The following is a 23,137-nucleotide window of genomic DNA, read 5'->3' on the forward strand; positions in this document are numbered from 1 at the left end:
CCTGCAAGTTCCCTATGGCCCTTCCTAGTCAACCCCACCCCAGCCTACCCCAGCAACCACCTCGGAGGCAGCCACTGCCATGATTTCTGCCAGCACAGCTTAGTTTGTGTGTTCTAGACGCTCATGCATGGAAGCACACGGTGCCCACAGTTTCTTTCACTCATCACAAGTTTGTGAGATTTATCTGTGCTGCTGCATGTTAGCAGTTCATTCCTTCACACTGCTGAGTAATAGTCTCTTACCTCGACCTGTTTATCCAGTCACCTGCTGGCAGGCATTCAGGGTACTTCCAGCTTTGGTTATTGTATATAAGAATGCTATAGATATTCTAGTACAAGTCTTTGTATGGACATGTGTTCACTTCTCTTAAGTGACTAGGAGTTGAATTGCTGATGAAACTGCCAAACTTCTTTCCCAAATGGTTATATTTTATTCTCGCTAGCACTCGCCAACATGAGGTGCCATCCATCTTTTTAATTCTAGCCATCCTAGTGGATGTGAAATACCGTTTCATTGGGGTTTTAATCGCACCCCCTTACAACTAATGATGTTAAGCATTTTTCATGTGTCAACTATATATAAGGCTTCTTTTGTAAAGTGTCCAAGAGTCTTGCCCGTTTTTTTATTTGGGCTGTCTTTCTATCACATATTCTAGATATGAGTCCCTTTTCAGATACATTTGTTGCAAATATTTACTTCTAATCTGTTGCCTGTTCATTTCTTTTAATAGTTTTATCTTTTATAAAAGTAGAAGCTTTAAATTTTTATGAACTCCAACGTATCCATTTCATTTAAGCTACAAGTATTTAACATGGAAAGAGGGGAAACTAATCCAAAATACCAAATGGACAATACAGAGACTGGCCGTGATGAGCTGGCCGCCTTCTGTGGAGTACTCGGCCTCACTACACCTTGGTGGCACTGCCCACAGAAGTCTAAAACAATAAATCAAACAGTCCTATGAAGCCAGACGGGAAGACTTAGGCTTAGAAAAATACAGACATGTAGTGAATTGGAAACAGCCATTTATTGCCTTAAGCAGTCAGAAAACGGTCTGGGAACCCCATTCAAAACTAGACTCTCAAAGTCACTAACATTTCATGTAAATAAAAGAAAAAAAAAGCAAAGAGTCCTTGTCCTTTTATACTATAATTGCATTTCTACATTTTCTTCCCTTAAGCATTAGGAAGGTACAAATAAGCTTGCGATTATACTCAGACATGACTGGGCACTCCAGCCCGTAGAAATTGTATCAGCAGCATTCATTAAGCTTTTCCTTTACACAAAGGGAAAACAGAAACTTTAAAATGTACACACACAGTGGACAACAGAGCGGGTACTTCACAGAAAAATTCAGGAGCGGTTTAAGGCTTTCCGGGGCTTTTGACGTTCTCCAGTTCATTTTTTTTTTTTTTTTTTTTTTTTGAGACGGAGTCTCGCTCTGTCGCCAGGCTGGAGTGCAGTGGTGTGATCTCAGCTCACTGCAACCTCCGCCTCCCCGGTTCAAGTGATTCTCCTGCCTCAGCCTCCCAAGTAGCTGGGACTACAGGTGCGCACCACCACACCCAGCTAATTTTTGTATTTGTAGTAGAGACAAGGTTTCACCATGTTGGCCAGGATGGTCTCAATCTCTTGACCTCATGATCCGCCCGCCTCGGCCTCCCAAAGCGCTGGGATTACAGCTGTGAGCCACCGCGCCCGGCCTCCAGTTCAATTTTTCAACAATGGAAGAACCTCCTATGTTCAGGAGGCCTTGCGGTGAAGGATGAAAGGCAGAAATGATGGGTGTATATGTGCTTGCTAGAACTAGAAGGACACAAAGCTGACTTTTTCCTTCAATCTGCCACGTAAGCGTAATTAAGGCCTGGGTGCTTCAGAAACTACAACCACGAAAGTCACCCAGCAGCAGGGCAGACTCACCTTTCCTCTGTGGATCCCAGGTTTTCAATTTCATTAGCTACTTCTGCTATCTCATCCTTCAGCCTCTATAAAACAGACAGTCCAGAGTTAGCAGGAAAGGGAAATGCAGATCAAATTAAAACTTCTAAAATCTCACATAACTCCCTCCAACCAAAGACAAAATAAAATAAACCAAAATGAAACAAAATACCACAAAAATACAAAAAAGTAAATGAGGAAAATTCATCTGTTTCAGAAATATTTATTGAGTGCCTACCAAATAGTAAGCATTCCAGAAAATACCAAGGTAGAAAAAGATACAGCCTCTGACCTCAAAGAGTTTACGGTCTAGGAAAGTTTATAAGAATATATGCTATGTAAAAAAAACTGGTTGCCTCATCACAATCTTTCAGAACAAATCTGCAGCTAACTAAATACAAGTGTGCCAGAAAATTCAGAGGACAAAGTCTCCTACCCAAATCCCAGGCTGCAGAGCCAGCAGTAGCTGTGCCAGGGCAACACTGCCACCAAGTGGCTGGCAAAGGGAATGTCTGATCAAATCGATTGCATCCACACCCACCCTCCTCGTTCCAGCACACCCTTGGTCAGAATGGATGGGCTCTCCCGTGGAAGCCGGGCTTCAGTGGAGAGCTGCTCATCTTTCTCAGGATCTACCAGTGAAGCAGGAGTCAAAGGATCAGGGAGAACTATCAAAATATACTTAACTCCAGAGTAAGTCAAGTCTTTCCTCATTTTGCTTCTTTGGGCAAACAGGATTCCCTCCTTAACCCCACTCCTAATGTTTTACAAAGAATTCTAAAAGAATAACAGTTACTGCCTTAGGGTGAAAATAATCCAATTACTGGCTTCTAGACTTATTTCCTACAAAGCTTGATAGTTACGGAAAGGAACTTGGAAAAATAGTAAAATTGCTATCACTAAGTACATCTAGAGGGACCAGAAATTACGCTGTCTTTTATGCTAAGTCCTTACAAGTGTGTAGTAGGTGTTTTCATGATCTGACAGATGAAGAAACTGAAGTTCAAGGAACCAGAACTCTCTTGTCTCAAATCATTCAGCTAGTAAGCGGCAGAGCCAGGGCCGGGGTGTGGGCCGAGCTTCGCCTGAAGCCCACGTTCTCATTGCCTCTCCCCATCCACTCTGCTCCACAAGGGCAAACACAGCAGAGAGGACTACTCAGGAGACAGGAGTCCTGCAGGGTGTCTCCAGCTCTGACAACCGACCAGCTGGGTGAACCCGGACAAGCCACTCAAGCTCTCTGACACTCCATCTCCTGAGCTGTAGAGGAAAGGTGATTATCAACACCTACACTTTGTGCAGAGCTGTAGTGAGGGCAGGTCAAAAGTGTCCTGAGGAGACACGCTGCAAAGGACACCCTTTTATACAAATGGGACTGTCACTGCGGTTCTTAGGCTGGTGAAACCACCATGCCACTCTCCTACCTGAATGTCAGCCAGCAGCTCCTGTTTTCTTCGTCGGATGTTCTCCAGTTCTTGACGCTCCTCTGCGGTCAGGTCACTGGGAACTACGAAAATGGAGGGCAGTGTTACTAAGAAAGCTTTTATCTCGCCAAAAATCAAGGAAGATCCAGAGGCCACGAAAGGAGAAGGATACCAAGAAAGAAACTAGAAGCCAGTTTCAGAAGCCAGACTGAGTGACAGAAATAGTTATGGCTCCAATTCTTATCAGATTTTCTAAAGAAAGGAAGGCCCTTAAGTCACACAGAAAAGCTCTAAGAAAGGAACTCTTGGAAGGAAAAACAAGAGAGAAGAGATTACTGAAGGTTAAATTAGGTTGGCTATGAATGAAAAAGGATGAATATTAGCTGAGTGCCTGGCCATTTTCATCCCTTCCAGCTGGGAGACTTCAGGCTGACGTTTAATTAATCTCTCTGGGCCTCAGCTCCCTCATGGTCAAAAACAGAGCAGGACCGCCTCGCTGAGTTGAGCTCCAACATGGAAAGATGTCCGTGACCCCAAGGTGGGGAGGGGAGGCAAGAGGCAAAGCAACATGTACGAACAATTTTGTGCCATCTCTGGGAGGGGTCTGGAGAAAGAGACTATGTATATACTGAGAACTAATAGAAGTCTAGAATATATACCTAAAATCGTGCTTAACTCTGGGAACGGGGATTATGGGACTTCCTCTTTCTGCTTCATACCTTTCTTCATTGTTTGGATGTTTTACAATGTGCTCTTATCATCAGAACAAGGTTACTTAATTCCCGGATCACAGCTCTTACCACAATATCCTTCTGCAATCCTCCAATGGCTCAATCTCCCCACCTATACAAACAGGAGATTTGGACAGACACCCTCTAAAATGACCCTTCAAGCATACTGTGGGAAGTTATGTGGGCCAATGAGAAGAACAAGCATTAGAATCAAGCAAACCAGGTTCAAATCCTAACTCCAATCTACCAAATATCAAATTAGGTCACTTCAGACAAGTTATATAACCTATTTGGGTCATACTTCATCATCAATAAAGTGGCCCCACCATCACCCACTTGGTAAGGATGATGTAGAGTAAATTAAGGTGCCTTAAACCCTGCCTGGTGCTGATCAGAAGCTCAGCTCTTGTTCCCTCCGTGGCACAGCAAAGGGCACCCACACTCCCAAGGGTAGGGGTGGCGTGAGTGTCCTTCTATCCTCAGTGGGTGCCTATGTGAGCCTGAGCTGCGCTGTACAATATGGTGGCCAGGAGCCCCAAGTGACATTAACTACTTGAAAAGTGACTACCCAGTTTGAGATGTGCAGTATGTATAAAATATACACTGAGGCCGGGTGTGGTGGCTCACGCCTGGAATCCCAGCACTTTGGGAGGCCAAGGTGGGCAGATCACGAGTTCAGGAGATCAAGACCATCCTGGCTAACATGGTGAAACCCTGTCTCTACCAAAAATACAAAAAATTACTTGGGTGTGGTGGCGGGTGCCTGTAGTCTCAGCTACTCAGGAGGCTGAGGCAAGAGAATGGCATGAACCCGGGAGGCAGAGCTTGCAGTGTGCTGAGATCGTGCCACTGCACTCCAGCCTGGGCAACAGTGCAAGACTCCATCTCAAAAAAAACCAAAAAAACAAAAAAACAAAAAAAAACCCATATATATATATACACACACACACACACACACCCCAAACTTTCTATAAAAACAAAGAAAAATTACTTTTTAATATTTTATATTGATTGCACATTGATATAACTTAATAAAATGTATTATTTTAATTGATCTCAAAGGAACTAAATGTGGAAAAAGTAGGAAATCAATGTGCATCTATGGCTCATGTTATATTTCTAGACAGCACAGAGTTGGAATAACATCTCTACTTGAGAGCATAGTTAGGTTACACATAACTTCCTTCTGCCCAAGGCATTAAAACTTAATCTACTACATTCAGAGAACAGTTACTTTCCCCAAATATTTCATAAAAATCACAATAAGAAGGTAGAAGCAATAGACTACAGTGAAGCCTACAGAGTGGGTTAATTAGCTACATTAGAAAAGCCAAATTTTTCCTTTTTTTTTTAACCTAGTTTTTCCCCGTCCTTCTCTAAAAAACTGTGTTTTTTAAACATCTCAAAATCCAAAAGAAGAAATGCATTTTAGTCCAGGCCTGGTGGCTCACGCCTGTAATCCCAGTACTTTGGGAGGCCAAAGCGGGCAGACTGCTTGAGCCCAGAAGTTTGAGACCAGCTTGGGCAACACGGTGAAACCCTGTCTTTACTTAAAAAAACACAAAAATTAGCTGGGCATGGTGGCACACGCCTGTAGTTCCAGCTACTCGGGGGGGCTGAGGTAGGATTGCTTGAGCCTGGGGTGCAGAAGTTGCGGTGAGCCAAGATCGCACCACTGCACTCCAGCCTGGGCAACAGAGCCAGACCCGGTTTGAAGAAAAAAAAACAGAAAGAGAGAGAAAAGAAAGAAAAAGAAAAGAAATGCATTTTGTCTCATGACCCAATCTCTACCATACATAAAAGTATCAAAAATAATACCTCACCATGTGAAATGCATTGATATTAACAGTGGCTTAGTCCAGTAAACTGATTTTATGGCTGCGTGTGGTAGTTCACACCTGTAATCCCAACACTTTGGGAGGCTGAGGTGGGTGGATCACCTGAGGTAAGGAGTTCGAGACCAGCCTGGCCAACATGGTGAAACCGCATCTCTACTAAAAATACAAAAAATTAGCCAGGCGTGGTGGTGAACACCTGTAATCCCAGCTACTCGGGAGGCTGAAGCAGAAGAATCACTTGAAGCCGGGAGGTGAAGGTTGCAGTGAGCCAAGATCGTGCCATTGCACTCCAGCCTAGGCAACAAGAGCAAAACTCTGTCTCCAAAAAAATAATAATTAAAAATTTTAAAAAATTATTTCATAATCAATTAGGTAATTGTACAATTACCTAATATACTGAGTCCTGTGGTTTGAAAAACACTCTTCCTTTAGAGGCTGGAAGAGACAGCCACTCTCAAGATCCCAACAGACCAACTAAATCCAACTCAGGTCACCTTCACAAGAGTGGGCTTTATACTGCGTCCCTGAGAACTCAAGGGTGATCACTCAGGTGTGTGTATTGGAGGATGGAACCTTAAATAAGATCACCTACACACCTGCTCTCCAGTCCCATTCCTGTGTCAAGACCCAGGTTTTCAGCTCAGCAATCCATCAGCATTATACGGATTCTAACTCTGCACTGTTCCCCCCAAACCCACCACCCCACATGTTTCTTCCCAGGCTGAACAGTTCTCCTAACATTTAAAAAAAATTATTAAAATGGCTGCTTCAGGAAAAAGCTAGACAAATAAGTGAGCTCTGGTTAAAACAAAAGCCGTTTTGAAAAACAACATCAACTCTACTGATACGTACACCATTCTAGAGAAAAGCATGCCTAAAGCAGCCCATTCCAATTGTTCTGTGCTTCACCGACCAGAAAGATTTCTAGTCCAAGTAGAAGATCCCTTTAAGAAATTAATCTCCTCAGGTTCTAGAAGATACATATTCATTCCAATATAACATGGTTTTGAAATTAAGGCAACATTCATTTTTTAAAAACAGCTGCTCCACAAGAGGCTCAATAATTGGGATTTGATTTTGAAGCTACAGAGCTGGCTTAACCAGATCATCAATATATCTCTACCCAACAGAAGGAAGACTAAACCCAAGGTCCATATAATGAGGCTGATGAAAAACAGAGCAATCGTATAAAAAAATTCCTCTCTCAGGACTGCTATATACCCTGAGAAGACAACTTTTATCATTCTAAATTGGCAACTCTTAATCGTTGCTTTCTTTTCAGAATCTGAGCACTTGACCTTTCTGGGTTTAATATTCACATTCATGCATGACAAGTTTTCCGGAAGAACACAATCTAGCTTCTGTATTATAAATTCAAAAAGCCCTTCTAGTCCTCTGCCTTCCAAGATATTATTTTAAAATAGAAAAGGAATAGGCCAGGCGCGGTGGCCCACGCTTGTAATCCGAGCACTTTGGGAGGTTGAGAAGGGCGGATCACCTGAGGTCAGGAGTTTGAGATCAGCCTGACCAACAAGGTGAAACCCCGTCTCTACTAAAATACAAAAATTAGCTGGACATGGTGGTATGTACCTGTAATCCCAGCTACTTGGGAGGCTGAGGCAGAAGAATTGCTTGAACTCGGGAGGCGGAGATTGCAGTGAGCCAAGATGGCAACACTGCACTCCAGCCTGGGCGACAGAGCAGGACTCCATCTCAAAAAAATAAAAAAATTTTTTAAAAAAAGGGAAAGGAATTTTAAAAAAATCCATAAACCTACAATATCAAAGAGTACACAGAGAAGGGCCAACAGAAGAGATTTCAACAAATTTTCAGAACAGAGAAAGGAAAGAAACAGTGCTAAGTGCTAACATCTTCTAGAATAAAAACTCCACAAAGGCAGGGACACTGCATGCCTTGTACACTGTTTTTTGTGGCACCCAGCACAGGGCCTAGCACGCTAGGGATTTCACACACACACGCGCGCACGCATGTGCGAACACAGCCGACTTTCTCATGAGCAGATAAGCGTGGAGTTGGTGTCTAGGGTAAAGCCTCCATACGTGGACGGCGGAGACCTAAGAGGACCCTACCCCCAAGCAGGCTCTTGCCCACTCGCCCTGAAGCCAAGCCTCTCTGCCCACAAGGCCCAGCCATGCACAGAGCTTCCGCTTAACACATCTACTGCTTCACTCTTACACTTACAGAGATAATCACACCTAAGCCAGGAGTGAGAGAGGACAAGACAGGGAACAGAAAACTCACCCTAGAGCAAACAGAGATAATTAGGGGGAAAAAAGAAAGAAAGAAAAAAAAAAACCTTTAAAAGAACAGAGAACTCTGAAAAAGGGACAATTACAGGAAAAGAACACAGCCTTGCAAATTAAACATACTTTTGTCCCCCACATCAAAAAAGTCAACAAAGGATTAAAAGATAAAGTTGGGGCATTCTTGTAGAACAAAGAGGCTTGAAAATATAAGCAAACCTGGAAATAAAAGCAAAAAAATCAACTCGGTCGAATAAAAATATTTTTAAATCCCACGGAGAAATACTCATAGGAAAAATTCAGAAGTTCCAGGAATAAAGACGATCCTAAAACCCCCATGGGGGTTAAGGAGAGTGATTAATCAGACCACCCACGAGTGAAAATCTCGCTGGTGTCAGAATAAGAGCCTGCACACTAAAGACAGTGTAGTGGAGCTTTCAAAATTCTAAATGAAAATTATCTGAACCCCAAATTCTCAGTCAAGTAGGAGGGTAAAACAGACTCATTTCAGATACATAAGGATCAGAAAGTTTGTCTCCTGTGCACCCCTTCTGAAGAAGCTACTTCAGGAGCAAGACGTGGGTCAAGGAACGGGACTGACTCAGGAGCCTGAGGACAGCAAGGGCCATCACCTGTGATGGACACACAGCCATCACACCGGGCCAGAGCAGGAAGCCAAGGGGCTGCCAGAGGAATGCCCTTACAGAGAATGAAATCAGACTCGAAACCAGAGAATGAAGGAGAAAGCAGCTGAGAACTGTGTGTGGTATCAACAGGCATCATTCGGTTTCCCCTCAAGAAAATAAAAAGGACTGGGAAACAGGAAAAACTAAACTACAGGAAATCACAGAAGAAATGAAACAAGCCCCTGAGTGGTGTCCTCTGGGCCATCAGGGGTGCTAGGAACAGCTCCCTTTGAGTGTGCACCTGGCTCTAGGGTGGGTGGTATCTACATTCCTGTCATGGTGCTGATTGCTGGTGGTGAACTTTCAGAATCACCCTGTAGACAAAGCAGGAAAGACCAACCCGGGCTGGAGAAGCGAAGCTATCTGTTTCGGAGGTGAAGGAAGAGCTGACCAGTGTTTGAGGGAAGCAACGTGGAGACAGCAGCAGGGTCCCAAACGGTCCCCACAGCTTCCTCCTACAACACTGGTGACCAGAGGCACGGACAAGGATCATGAACAAGAAACCCACACTGTAAACATGCCAGGAGTATAACTGTGATAAACTACCGAAAATGGACAGTGAGAGAAGGAAGGAAGAGAATGGTGTGAACTGCATCCTCATCTATCATAGGTGGAAGGCAGGAGATAATCTTTGATTTTGACAAAATAATCACCAATTTAAGAACTTGCAGCACCCACTAGAAGACCTAAAAGCAGAAAAAAGTGAATGAATAGTGGCTGCTTTGGGGAGTGGGTCTGGGAATACACAGACGGGACATAGAAGCCCCTGAATACTTGCTTTAAAATACATACACATATGTACTATGACAATTTGAAAACAAAAGACTAAAAATGTTCAACTACGGTCACTAGAAAAGATAGCCCTTCTGTGTGCTTGGAGTCAGACAGAAAACGCTTCTGGCCAATTTGTAGCTAGAATAAATAAGACATTTATCTACATTTATTTTGATCCAATCTCCTGACATTTGCCACATGACTGCTAAATTCCTTCTCCATTCCATACTTACTAACTTTAAATCACAATGCTGCTTCCCTTCTGGCTCAACAAATCATTTAAGAACTTTACTTTAAAAAGCTGATCTAGACCTCATTTTTCTAGTGGAATTTTATTCTGAGATGAGGCAAACTCTAACATTTTAATAAAAGTGTTTTTCCTCTGCACAAACTTAATGCAACATCAAATCTTTAATTCAAGCCTTCATTCTCATGCTGCCCCAGAGAGAAAAAACATCCAAAGACAAAAAGCTTAATTTTATTTAGCAGCATAAAGAATCAGCACTACTGCTGGAGAGCTGGAGGTGCGATTGATTCCTACAGTCTTGGCTAGTGTCTTCAGGATGCTGTGAAGGCCACAGCTGCAACAAGAAAGGTGGTGGTCAGAAATACCCATGTCTACCTCACACCCGGGAGTTTCTGCAAAAGCACCGTCCGCACCCTGGGAAACCCGTGTATTCATGCCGCTTCTCTCCTGTGTAGCCATTAGGGTTAAACTGCAAAAGAACGGCTCAGATGGGCCAGATGGCAGCACAACAAACAGCTCCTCCCTCCCCCAACTGCCACGTGCTGCAGCCATGCTTATGTGCCAGGGAGGCGGCTGAACCCCTTGCTCTTTAAAAGAATGGCCACTGGGGAGGGCAGCAGGTTGTCCCTGCCAGCAGCCTGAGCACAATGGAGACAAACCAGAGGGGGAGCTGCCCTGACACACCACCCGCTCGTTTGCCCTCCTCGCCCATTGCCAGAGGGGCACCCAGAATCCATGCCCACAAAGGTTAATCCGCAAGGTGTCCGCTGGCAGTCAGGGGGACGGTCCAGCATCAGCCCCATCACCATTCCTTTCCAGGGTTCCAATTTAATGAAGGGGATTAAAGTGACAAAAACAACAAGGCGCTATTGTGCTTGGCTGTGAATAGGAAAGCCACACAAGGGAAGCTTTCATTTATTTATTTATTTAAATGTTGCTTTGCAGATTTTAACAGTCGGCAGAAACCCAGAGCTGAAATGGGTTCCAGCCAGTGCATACAAAGGAGAACTGTCTTAAAGGGACAGAGCCCTCCTTCCAAGCCAGAGGACGATACATGAGCACATGGCGGGCTTTAGTCTAAAACCCTGCAACTCGTGCTCCACCGGCCACAGGCAGATGCCTGGGGATACGCCACAAAGTTCCATGGAAAACGCAGCTCTCTGACAGCAGGTTCTGCTTGGCAGACACATAGCAGCTGCCAGGACCACACTGTTCTAAATCCCCGTGGGTACCGTCAAATGAACATGTCCAAGGCATGCTTTAGGACCGAGATGTCTCTCTTTGAGGTCATCCAGCTACCACCAGATCCCTCTGCCTAGCTTTAAAATACTTCACTTGCCTTATTTTTTTTCCACCATAATTATTAACCGCCATCCTTCTTATAGCCTCTGCCTTTCAATGGATAAAAAGGTCCATATTTAAACCAACAATGCAGGGAAACATTTTATAAAATAATTAAGCAGTGAGCCCTCATTTGCGGAGAAGGTAAATATACAAAAGATAACTACCTCAGTCAGAGCTGCTCCCAGGCCAAGGAGGTCACTGCCATTTCCCTTTCATCCCCTTCCGCTGGCCTGCTGCCAACAGGTGCCCTCCTGCTAATCACGGCCACATCACTTTACAGACCTGGAAGTTTCATAAACACTGAACACACACACACACACACACACACACACACACACACACACACACACTCTCTTTCTCTCTCTCTCTCTCTCTCTCCACCCCTCCACTTAACCTTAAGCTCTGCCTAAAACAGCAGTGGCAGTAGTGAAATAAAGCACCCAGCTTTTCTACAGCCTGTACAGAAACTGCCACCTGCTCAGAGGAGAACAACTGGCTATTTACAAACCAGGCTTTGGGATCAAAAGCGCACATCTGGGAAACCACCTTGTTCCTCCAACCTCCAAAGATACAGTGATCACAGTGTGAGGGGTAAGAAACTCCAAATGTCCTGAGCACTGGTTCCAGTATTCAGCACTTACTCGCCACATACCTGTGTCAATCCTACTAGTTAGACCCTAAACAAAACAGCGTGTTCACCTCCCTCTGCACTACCCTATGGGTGTAAGTCACTTTGTCTCCCAGAAAATTCCAGTGACTTATAATTTGAAAAACTTCAAAATACTGGAAAGAACTCAGGCTTTGGAGACATACCAATGTTCAACAAACTGCTAATCTCTTTGGGCCTCGGTTTTGTCCATCTGTTAAATGGCACTGCAGTTAACACAGTTGTGCTACTGTTAGCATTGCTGTTAGGAATGCGTGATGGAAAAGATAAAACAGCGACCACAAGTAGGTGCCCAACAAATGCCAAATGTCTTTCCTTTATCTGTATACCCAATTAACCTTCCTCTTTCGCTTCTTTCTAACAATGTCATCATTGACTCATTCAGCCTACATTTACTGCTTGCCTACTAGGTGGAAGGCAGCGGGGGCACAACACTGAAGAGACAGATCTGGTGCCTCCCGGCAGGAGCAGCAGTCCCTGGAAGCATCCACTGAGAAGGTGATGACTTTAGGTGTGCGTGTTAACGAGGGCTCACGCACAAGGCTGTATGAATCCACAGCATGGGTGCCTCACCCAACTTCTGGGATGGATCTGCGGACTGCCACTCTACAGGTAGTGGCCTTGGGTCCTAAACCTAGCTTGGGGCCATACTCACCAGGTGGATGACCCTGGGCAAGTTACTTTGGCTATCTGTGCCTCAAAGCAAACAGCAAGCTAAGAGGTTGCTTCCAGAGCAGGATACTGTTTAAAATAACTACAGCTTTTATATCACATGGGGACACACAAATAACCCACAATAATACAAAATCTGGTAAGTTAAAAACTATAGGGTAAGAAGGCAGTGCTGTAAGGCATGGCTAACAACTGCAGGTAAGGCGGCAAACAAGAAAAACAACAGTTGAGGAGTCAAAGATAAAGTTCTTACAGATCATTACTGCAAGTGGAGAAAGGGTTGGTTTAGGGGATTTTTTTCCCCTCACTGAGAAAAGCAATTTTCAACTTTCACAGAACTCCATGCTGACATTACAAATTTGTGGGGTCAGATCTTTAAAGGAGGGATAAGAATGCAACCAAAATTCAGTGTATCTTTCAGGTAAAATGTAACAGAAGAGGGATGTAACAGTTGTAATGATACTAGGGTTTTACTGGAAGCTGGAAATTTCGGGAAAGTCCTCAGGATAACTGTTAGAATCAGGAGATGAAGAAAGATGGATGTAGCAAAGGGGAGTGACTAGAGCAGGAGGCCCAGGTGACACTTTCTGCCAGTAATACACTGAAGAGTTCACACCTTCACACAGTCTATCTACTTTGGGAAACCAATTAAGTTTCCCACCCACTGAGTCAGAAACACAGTAACACTTTTCAAACTCAGTACCTTAAAAAGGAAGGAAATTCTAATGTATGCTACAACATGGATGAACCTGGAGGACATTAAGCCAGTCACAAAAGGGCAAATACTGAAGGACTGCACTGATAAGAGGCCCCTGGAGTAGTCAAACTACCATAGAGACAGACAGTGGGATGGATACTGCCAGGGGCTGGGGAGAGGGGGAATGGGAGACTGAGGGTTTAATGCTGGGTTTCAGTTTTGCATGATGACAAAGTTCTAGAGATTGGGTTGCACAATAATGTGAACGTATGAAAGTACTACTGAACTTAACATGCTGAAGATGGTACATTTTTTGTTATATGTATGTTACCACCATTAAAAATAAAGGCCTGGCATGGTGGCTCATGCCTATAATACCCCCAGCAGTTTGATTTTATTTTTTGTTTTTTTGTTTTTTTTGAGATGGAGTCTTGCTCTGTCGTCCAGGCTGGAGTGCACTGGCGCAATCTCAGCTCACTGCAACCTCTGCCTCCCAGGTTTATACAATTTTCTTGCCTCAGCCTCCCCAGTAGCTGGGACTATAGGCCCCCGTCACCATGCCCAGCTAATTTTTGTATTTTCAGTAGAGACGGGGTTTCATCATGTTGGTCAGGCTGGTCTCAAACTCCTGACCTCAGGGGATCAATCTGCCTCAGCCTCCCAGAGTGCTGGAATTACAGACGTGAGCCATTGCGCCTGGCCATCCCCAGCACTTTGAGAGGCTGAGGGAGGGAGATGGCTTGAGCTCAGGAGTTTGAGACCAGCCTGGGTGACATGGCAAAACCCCGTCTCTACAAAAAATACAAAAGTTAGCCAGGTACAGTGGCACTCACTTGTAGTCCCAGCTACTTAGGAGGCTGAGGTGCAAGGATCGCGTAAGCCCTGAAATGTGGAGGTTGCAGTGAGCCCAGATTGTACCACTGCATCCAGCCTAGGTGACAGAGTAAGACCCTCTCTCAAAAAAATAAAAATATAAACAAAAATTTCACAGCAATATTCTAACTTCCCTGTCTGCTTACCTTAGTCCCTTTCCCAAGAAACTATGATTTGACTTTTGTGTAGTGCATTTTACAATAAATATCTCACTATCAACTTGCAGCCTAAGAGATTTTTAAAAGAATTTACAGTTGGGCGCGGTGGCTCACACCTGGAATCCTAGCACTGTGGGAGGCTGAGGCAGCTGGATCACCTGAGGTCAGGAGTTCGAGACCAGGCTGGCCAACATGGTGAAACCCTGTCTCTACTAAAAATACAAAAATTAGCCGGCATGGTGGCATGCACCTGTAGTTCCAGCTACTCGGGAGGCTAGGGCAGGAAAATCGCTTGACTTTGGGAGGCGGAGGTTGCAGTGAGCCGAGATGGCGCCATTGAACTCCAGCTCAGGCGACAGAGCAAAACTCCGTCTCAAAAAATATAAATAAAAATAAAATTTATACACGCTACCCAGGACTAAAAAGAGTTAAATTAGCAAGCAGCTAGCAGAAATGGTATTCAACATAAAGGCAGAGGTGCCTTCTAGCAAATTGCCGATATGAGTATTTAGACTATTCTAATTTAAATTCCCTCCATGCAAAAACTACCCAGTTTCCCCACTAACAGTAAGTCTATTAAAGATTTTTAAAGGCCAGGCATGGTGGCTCACGCTTGTAATCGCAGCACTTTGGGAGGCTGAGGCGGGTGGATCACGAGGTCAGGAGATCGAGACCATCCTGGCTAACACAGTGAAACCCTGTCTCTACTAAAAATATAAAAAGTTAGTCAGGCGTGGTGGCGGTGCCTGTAGTCCCAGCTACTCAGGAGGCTGAGGCAGAAGAATGATGTGAACCCGGGAGGTGGAGGCTGCAGTGAGCCGAGATCATGCCACTGCACTCCAGCCTGGGCGACAGAAAGACTCCATCTCAAAAAAAAAAAAAAAAAAAAAAAAAAAAAAGATTTTTATTACCACATTCTGCATTTTTAGGGAAGACTCCATTCAGTCCTATTCTCAGTCTTGGAGACATCTCGCCTAACAGCTCCCCACGTTCAGAGGAGATGCTGCCTGGGCTTTCACTCATTGCTTTGTGACCTGGAGCAAACAATGACCTCTTCCAGCCTCAGTTTCCTCACTTATGTAATGAGAATGTCCTTCTCAACTACCTTATAAAAGGAAGGTATTGGCTGGGTGCAGTGGCTCACACCTGTAATCCCAGCACTTTGGGAGGCCGAGGCTGGTGGATCACTTGAGGTAAGGAGTTCGAGACCAGCCTGCAACACATTTAAACTCGGTCTCTACTTAAAAAAGACAAAATTAGCCAGGCGTGGTGGCACATGCCTGTTATCCCAGCTACCTGGGAGGCTGAGGCAGGAGAATCGCTTGAACCTGGGAGGCGGAGGTTACAGTGAGCCGAGATCGCGCCATTGCACTCCAGCCTGGGCAACAAAAGCAAAACTCCATCTCAAAAAACAAAAAAGGTATCAAAAATTTTAATTTAATAAATCCTAGAACTCAAAGACTTAGTTTGCATTTCAAGGTAGTAACAGAACCTAAGTGACAAAATTTTATCCTAAGAATTTGGTTTAGAAAAATAAAGTTAACATCAGCTTTCAATAAAAGATACAAACTAGAAAACAACCATTTTAAGAAACTTAACCTGTTCTAAAAGCTCACAGTGACAACATCTGATATAGCTGGGGTTTCCCAGCAGCTTCTTTCTGGCACTCCACTGCTGTTTCAAAAGGATCCCAGGGACCGGACGCAGAGCTCCACAAGGAAGAACGATTTTCTACCCCCAGCCTCCTTGAGCCAAGCGGTGTGCTCCTTCACTCCCCAGGGAAAGCCTGGAGTTCCCTCTTCCTCCAAATAAGCCAAATCAGCTTGCTCGCCCCTCCTCCCAAGGGGGCAGGCTCCTGTCCCCTGGGCGAAGCTGCCACTCCCCGTGCCTGCCAGCTGCAACCACTGCCAGCTTGCACAGCTGGGCCACCACACCCCTTCCGTGTCCAAAATAGAGGCTTAGTGGCTTGAAAGTCAATTCTCTCTCACTTCACCCTCAGTGCCTAAAACCTATTTGTTTGCTAGCCCTTTGTAATGCTCTGGATTTTTCTGTACATTGAAATATTCTCCCTCAGTCTGACAGCTGGCAAGGACCCCTAACATTAAATGCGATGTACAATTCCAACTCCTTTTCTACGTGTATCGATGGGAAGAGGGCGACTCGTGCCCAGGAAAGGTTCCCAAGTCCTTAATGAGTAAAACAGAAACTCCGTGGATGGCGGGCATAGAGGGGAGATCACCCTGAATCTGTCCCTCTGCTCTCTGCCCCCCTATTTCAAACCTCATGGAAGCTGGACCAAGGAAATTGACTACTGGCGTGTTTCTAAGTCTCAGGCCTAGAAGAAACTATACTGAATGCCTGGATACCTATCCAAAGGTGTAGTGGAAAAATCCTCAGAGAAGAGCACAGAATGCAGACCCAAAGGACAGACATGCAGAGAGACGGCCACGCACACATCAGCTCCTACTGCTGGCTGCTGGGTGGGAGAGGCAGGCAGGCAGCAACGTATAATGGGGAATCTGCTGACGGGGCTCCACACGCCATCCACCAGCCTCTTACCCACGGTGAGTCCCCTCTCCTGCGGCCCCAGTGTCCTGGCCAGCCCTGGGCAGCAACATCAAAGCCTCAGCAGGTCACAGCTCTCCGCGTCAGAGGCCATGGTGGCTCCGTGCAGCGACCCCACAGTCCCAGGCTGCCGGGAGCTCCCACAGCTGTAGGTGCAGGGAGAGCCGGAGCAAGGACAGCATGTGTGCGCCAGCACAGCAGGGGCAGAGAAGAAGGTTTCCAGAGAAAACAAAAGCTGAGAGCACCGGCCCTGCAGGTGGAAAGGCGCCGGGCCCGGTGGGGAAGGCTGGTGCGGAGCGCAGAGATGGACGTGCAGAGCTGCAGCCCTAGCTGACGATCCAAGTGTGTGCTGCTCCACTCCTCCAGGCTCATTTCCATGAATGCAGTCACAGCCAGCCCCTCCTACTATCCCCCATTCCCAGCCTCCTGGGGGGAGGGGAGGCACCGCCAGCATTTGCACACAGGCTGCACTTGCTTTCCTCTCTCCCTCAGAAGCAAAAGCCCGATGCTGCTTTCACTGCAAGAATGCCAGCCTTACTCCAGATGCCCTCTCCTTACTGCATGGATAAACAAGAGACTGGATTAGGGGGTGGATGTTCTGTCACCCTAAAGGCACAAGCCTAGTCCTTCCCACTGCCCTGTATCAGGTCAGCAGGCACAGTGGCACTGACCAGACTGCTCCAGCACCGTCCTGGAGGGGCTTCAGGAGGAGTATCCTTTGCTCCCTTCCTCCAGGGATCCCATGCCCTCCACTTCCATGAGGGACACTCCAGCCTTTTTACCAAGAAGGACTCGCCTCCTACCCAGTACACTTGCAGCCACCAGTGGTTCTTTCTTCACCAGAGGCTGCTGCATCGCCTTTGAGGACACTTGCCTAATATCGGGTTGGAATATTAGGCAAGTGAAACTTGGGGATGATAATACAAGATGGCTGGTGACAAGAAATATGGCTACAGCCTGAGGATAGCAGCTCTCAAACCTCAGAGGGCACGAGAATCACCAAGGGCGCTTGTTAAACATGTGGATTTGGGACCCCAGTCCCAAAACCATGAACTCCAGAGACCCAGGCCCCTAAGTGACACAGAATACAAGGTTACTGCAGACCACACACAGCTTTTGACTAAGAAGGGAGGAGGTATTTTTTAAACAACTAGAAAGTAAAAGGGAAATCACTGTGCTAGAGCGGGCTTCCTCAGTCTGGGCATCACTGGCATAGGGAGCAGGTCACTCTTTGTGGCAGGGCTTCCCTGTGCATTGCAGGGTTCTTAGCTGTGTCCCTGGCCTCTACCCACTAGGTGCCAGCAGCACCCCCATCCCGCTTCCCCACAACCAGGTGTGACAACCAAAAAGGTCTCCAGGCATTGCTGAATGTCCCCCGTGGGGCAAAACTGCCCTGGTTAAGAATCACTGCTCTAGATAAACAATGGGAGAGGGAGTGGGAATCCTAAAAACACTCCCATACCCTCCCTCCTTTCCAGTCTCCTGCCATTAGGAAATCGTCGTGGAAGGCACCCACCCCTCTGCAAGCCCTGCCTCCACTGCCATGCATGGGGGTTGGGCTGGCTGGGGAATGCGGACAGACGTCCTCATCACCAGGCAGTGCCACCAGGCCTGACCCAAATACCCTGGCTCTGCGTTGCAGCCTGTCTTTTAAGAAACAGCCATAGTGTGGACAATTTTCTTTTAGTGTCAAGAGAGTAGTACTCATTTAAAAGAATCATACTAAGTCCATGAAAAACAAATTCTAAAATTCTACAAAATGTAGATTGAGAGTCCCAGTGCAACATGTCCCTGGGCCCCCGTCTTCCTCCTGCTCGCTGTCTAGTAAGCCATCCCACCTCTCCTCCTGGTCCAAGGAAGACTCCACTTTCCCTGGATCCACCAGAGTGCTCAGTTATGTCTCTTTGCTTCCTTCTTCTTGTTCAGAAGCTCATCCTCGCCATCCATCGAGTCTTACCTCCTACAGGGAGAACTCCGATTCCTCTAGCCATGCTCCCTGCTCAGTTCAAACGTATTAACCATCACCTGATGACCTTCTTTATCACTTGGTAAATAACCAGGTGATAAATTACATGATACAAACACACTCGGAGAAGACAGCCTGGACTATCCACACTGGTTATCTACTACCATGTTTCTCAGGGATTTCACATGTATGTGGAATTAAGCTCTTGCTTTTCAGTAATATCTTGTACTGTAAATATTCTCACAGCACTTTTCATAGTCCTAAGGGCTGTCTTATTTTGAGGTGACATCACTGGTTTTTACACAGATACACATACACACATACACACTCTCTTCGGGGACTGAAAGAGCCCAGCAGGTGAGTTCTGACCCGTCACTCTCTACAGAAGGCTCAGTCATCATGTGCCAGGCTCACTATGGCTCTCCCTTTAACACGGCCAGCTTCCACTACGCCGACAGAGTGGATCACAGCCGGGGTTTACCTGCAGTGTGTGAACCTAGGCAAAGGCGTTAGCTTGACCCAGGCCAGAGACTGCAGGTGGCAAAAACCTGCACTTTCAGTTAATTCTAGGCACAGACAACATGAGAAAAGGATGTCAGCCCACAAAGAAGTTACAAAAAAAGCTGCAACCAAGAAGTGTGCAGTGTGGCCCTCCTCATATCTGAAGAAAACAGATGCCACAATATATACTCTGCACAATCCAGCTTATAAAACAAACCACAGCCATCAGAGAGAATCACAGGAAACGACTGGCCACAGAACAGGCATCTCAGGAATCTCAACAGAGAAAATGAACGTTTTAAAAAATAATTTCTCAGACTCATAATTCAACAATTTTTTTAAAAGTTCACTGCATGGAAACAAGGCCCCCTGTCAGTTACTGTGGAAGACACAATGCTGGAAAGACATGGTTTCGGCCCTTAAAGAGCTCATGTGTTACTATTCTTTTTAAAGAAAAAAGAAACGGGCAGCCCGTAAATGCCAAATAAATGCTGTCTGCAAGGCGCTATGCAGAGTGGGGGTCAGAGAAGAGCAGGGCCCAGGTTAGTCCAAGACGGCTCCACGCGAGAGTCTGGGAGAGGGCAGTCCAGACAGGTGGAAAGGGCGGCACAAGGGACAGAGGCTGGAAAAGCAAGCTCCAGGCAGACTGTGGTGCCTTTGAATTTGACACTGAGACAGCTGGATTCTATTCTGTTGTTGAGTTGGGACAAGAGATAAAGAAAGAAATTCTCCTGGAAGAGCAAGAAGCGGCAGCTAGGCGCCATGAGAAAGAAAAGGAACTGGAAGCTTTGCAGTAGTCTTCACTGCACCGCGGTCTGCACTTCCATTCAGAAGTGGTAGCAAAGAAGTATTTCCTCGCCCTACTCCAGCTCACAGCTTCAACTACCATCCTTATCCAGCACGAATTCCCCAAACCGCTACTGACTTCCCATCCTCTTTCCAGTTCTGTGTCTCAGGTGCAAGGACAGCTGGAACCAGAAAGCGACCCTCTGACAAGTGTGCAAGGGAAATGTGCATCAATCGCTTTATTTCTAAAGCGGAAAATGAGGCACGAGGAATACATTCAAATCTCAACAGTTTCATCAGCATCCCAAACCCACGAATTCACAATGCTGCTCAAAGGTCCTCTCTGCCCATGAGGCGTCCCCAAACCCCAAATCACCTGGGCCACAGGCTCCAAGCACCACAGACATGATAAGCATAAAGCTCTTAGGCGAGTCAGGATTCTCAATCTCCCCTCCTTCTGTGTCCCATGAAAACAGAGGCCTGGAGTTATTTGATTTTTTTCTTTAAACTCTGTTCCACTCCCTATACTTAAAAATGTCTCATTATTCTTTAGTAAACGCTAAGAGCGTAAAATTCTTGTTCAAAGAAGCAAAAACTGGCATCTGTTCCTGCTCTGAGAAGGGCCTGAAGATCTCTTGAGAGGGAGGTCACTTCTACCTTCACCTCAGAATAGGAACAAACCGGCCCCCTGTTCCAGACATCACCCTTACCAGAGTTTCCCAGAGTCTGGGTGTGCAAAAGTTGGGGAGAAGTGTAAGAAGGAGCTGATGAGGGCACCAGCCTTCCAAGTCACGGGCAGGCCCGCGGTACTGGCCCCCTGCCTCCACCTACCAGCAGGGTGAGGCTGGTACAGGCACGGCCGGCCCAAGCCTCCTGGCCAGTGCATTCTTCCGGTGCCAACTCAGTGTGCTAGGAGGGCAGGCTTCTTCTCCGTCTCGGCTGCTGTCATGAGGCTGCTCTTGGACCGTCCCCTATCTCCTGCCCATGCAGCGGGCAGAACTTTAGGAGGAAGAAAGAGGTCGAGACCTGTGGCAGGGGCAGCCAAGGAGAGCAAAGAGGAGGAGCAGAAGGCAGGCCAAGCTCTGTACCTTTGAGATCCAGGTCAGCACACCTGCTCCAGAACTAGCTCAAGAGGTGCTGACCCGTGAAGAGAGCAATGAGTCCCTGATATCATGAAGGTGTCCTATGGCCTCCCTCCACGACAAACGGATGCCCACCTCTAGATGGCAAGATATAGTTGGTTTCTCTGGACAAACTCTATTTTACCCCAAACACTGGTAAATCCTCCCCAGGCCAGGCTAGCTCCTGCAGCAGGGCCAGCCTCCCTAGACAGGAAAAAGAAACATGGAAAACAAAGGGGACCTGAGCAAAGGTAGAAAGACCCCAATAATGAAAGTTCTCGTACGTATACCACGATGTTTAAAAATATTATTTACGCCAGGCGTGGTGGCTCATGCCTGTAATTCCAGCACTTTGGGAGGTCGAGGTGGGCAGATCACCTGAGGTCAGGAGTTCAAGACCAGCCTGACCAACATGGTGAAACCCCATCTCTACTAAAACTACAAAATTAGCCGGGTGTGGTGGCACATGCCTGTAATCCCAGCTACTTGGGAGGCTGAGGCAGAAGAATCACTTGAACCCAGGACGCAGAGGTTGCAGTGAGCCAAGACCGTGCCATTGCACTCCAGCCTGGGCAATGACAGTGAAACTGTCTCAAAAAAAATTATTTACATTACCAACATGATGTTTACAGAAGTATAATAAAAAGGATATTAAACTTCACATGGGAAAACATATATATGAGGATAGTCAGAAAAACATGAAGGGGAGAAAGGGTAGTGTGAGGGTGCAGCTACCAGAGATTAAAGCATGTGAGGCTTCGGTAACTGAAACTGCAGGAGAAGAAAAAGACCAGAAAACAAACTCAAGAAATGCTGAAACACACAGGTAGCACTTTGAATCGGTAAAGAAAAATGGGATTATTCAGTCAAGGGTGCTGGGCAAATAAATAGCCAGCCAGCCATTTGGGATAAAACTAAGCTGAAATGAATTCTAGCTTAATCAAAGATGTTAATGTAAAATAAAACCTGAATAATTCTAGAATAGAGCATAATATTGGTGAGTCTGTTCATTTGCGACATGAAAATGAAAAGCTTCTGAGTGAAAAATAATATCCCATAAGCCAAAAGGTAAACAACTAAGACAATAAATTCACAAAACATATGACAAAGGGTTAATATCTTTTAAAAAAATTAATTAACTTATTATTTTTAGAGAGAAGGTCTCACTCTGTACCCAGGCTGGAGTGCAGTGGTGTGATCATAGCTCACTGCAGCCTCAGACTCCTGGCCTCAAGCGATACTCCCATCTCAGCCTCCAGAATAGCTGGGATTATAGGCGTGTGCTACCACACCTGGCTAGGGTTAACTTCTTTAAGTCACAAAGAAAGCAGCATAAAAACTAGTAAAACAAAGATGAATACAATGAGCAAAGGATATAAAAGGCAGATTACAAAAAGAGAAATACAAATGGTCACACAGAAAAAGATGCTCACAGTCACTATGTGTTTAACGCAAATTAAAACACGAATAACATACCATTTTCCATTAGTCTGGCAGGAATCAGAATGCCAGATGACACAAAATACTGTCAGAGGAGTGGGCTACACAGGTAGTCTCCCGTGCTGCTGGGAGAGTGTAAACTGGTACGACCTTTGGCACTAGCAAAACATAAACAGCACATACCTTTTGATTTGATTTGAATCAAACTTAGGAATTTGATTCTTAAATTCCATTTAAGAATGGCTATGCGCCCCAAATTCCAAAAATTTTAAACTACCTAAGCACTATTTGGTAATTTAAAAGAATGAGGTGATTTGTAAATGCCAATATGAAAAGATCTCTAAGACACATCTGGTGAAACAGGATGGCACAGAACACCTTCTCACAAGTAACACCTATGCTTGCTAAATACACAGGGAGCTTCTGAGAAGGACGTACCTGAAAC

The 23,137-nt window shown here is 45.7% G+C and overlaps 1 protein-coding gene across 3 annotated transcripts in view; it reads right to left on the reverse strand.

Annotated features, from left to right (window-relative positions):
* CYTH1 (cytohesin 1) overlaps window positions 1-23,137 on the reverse strand; it is a 105,324-nt gene that overhangs the window by 30,060 nt on the left and 52,127 nt on the right. For 2 of the 3 annotated variants that reach the window (XM_031657835.1, XM_031657834.1), the window contains exons 2-3: window positions 3,363-3,445; window positions 1,921-1,985 (exon numbers count right to left, since the gene is read on the reverse strand). In XM_031657835.1, coding sequence (XP_031513695.1) covers window positions 1,921-1,985; window positions 3,363-3,445 — 148 coding nt within the window. Of the gene's footprint in view, window positions 1-1,920; window positions 1,986-3,362; window positions 3,446-16,872; window positions 21,592-23,137 lie in introns of those variants that run through there. The other variant, XM_031657836.1, reaches the window with a different exon arrangement.

Source organism: Papio anubis, chromosome 17 (genome assembly GCF_008728515.1).
Source record: "Papio anubis isolate 15944 chromosome 17, Panubis1.0, whole genome shotgun sequence".
NCBI lineage: Eukaryota > Metazoa > Chordata > Mammalia > Primates > Cercopithecidae > Papio > Papio anubis.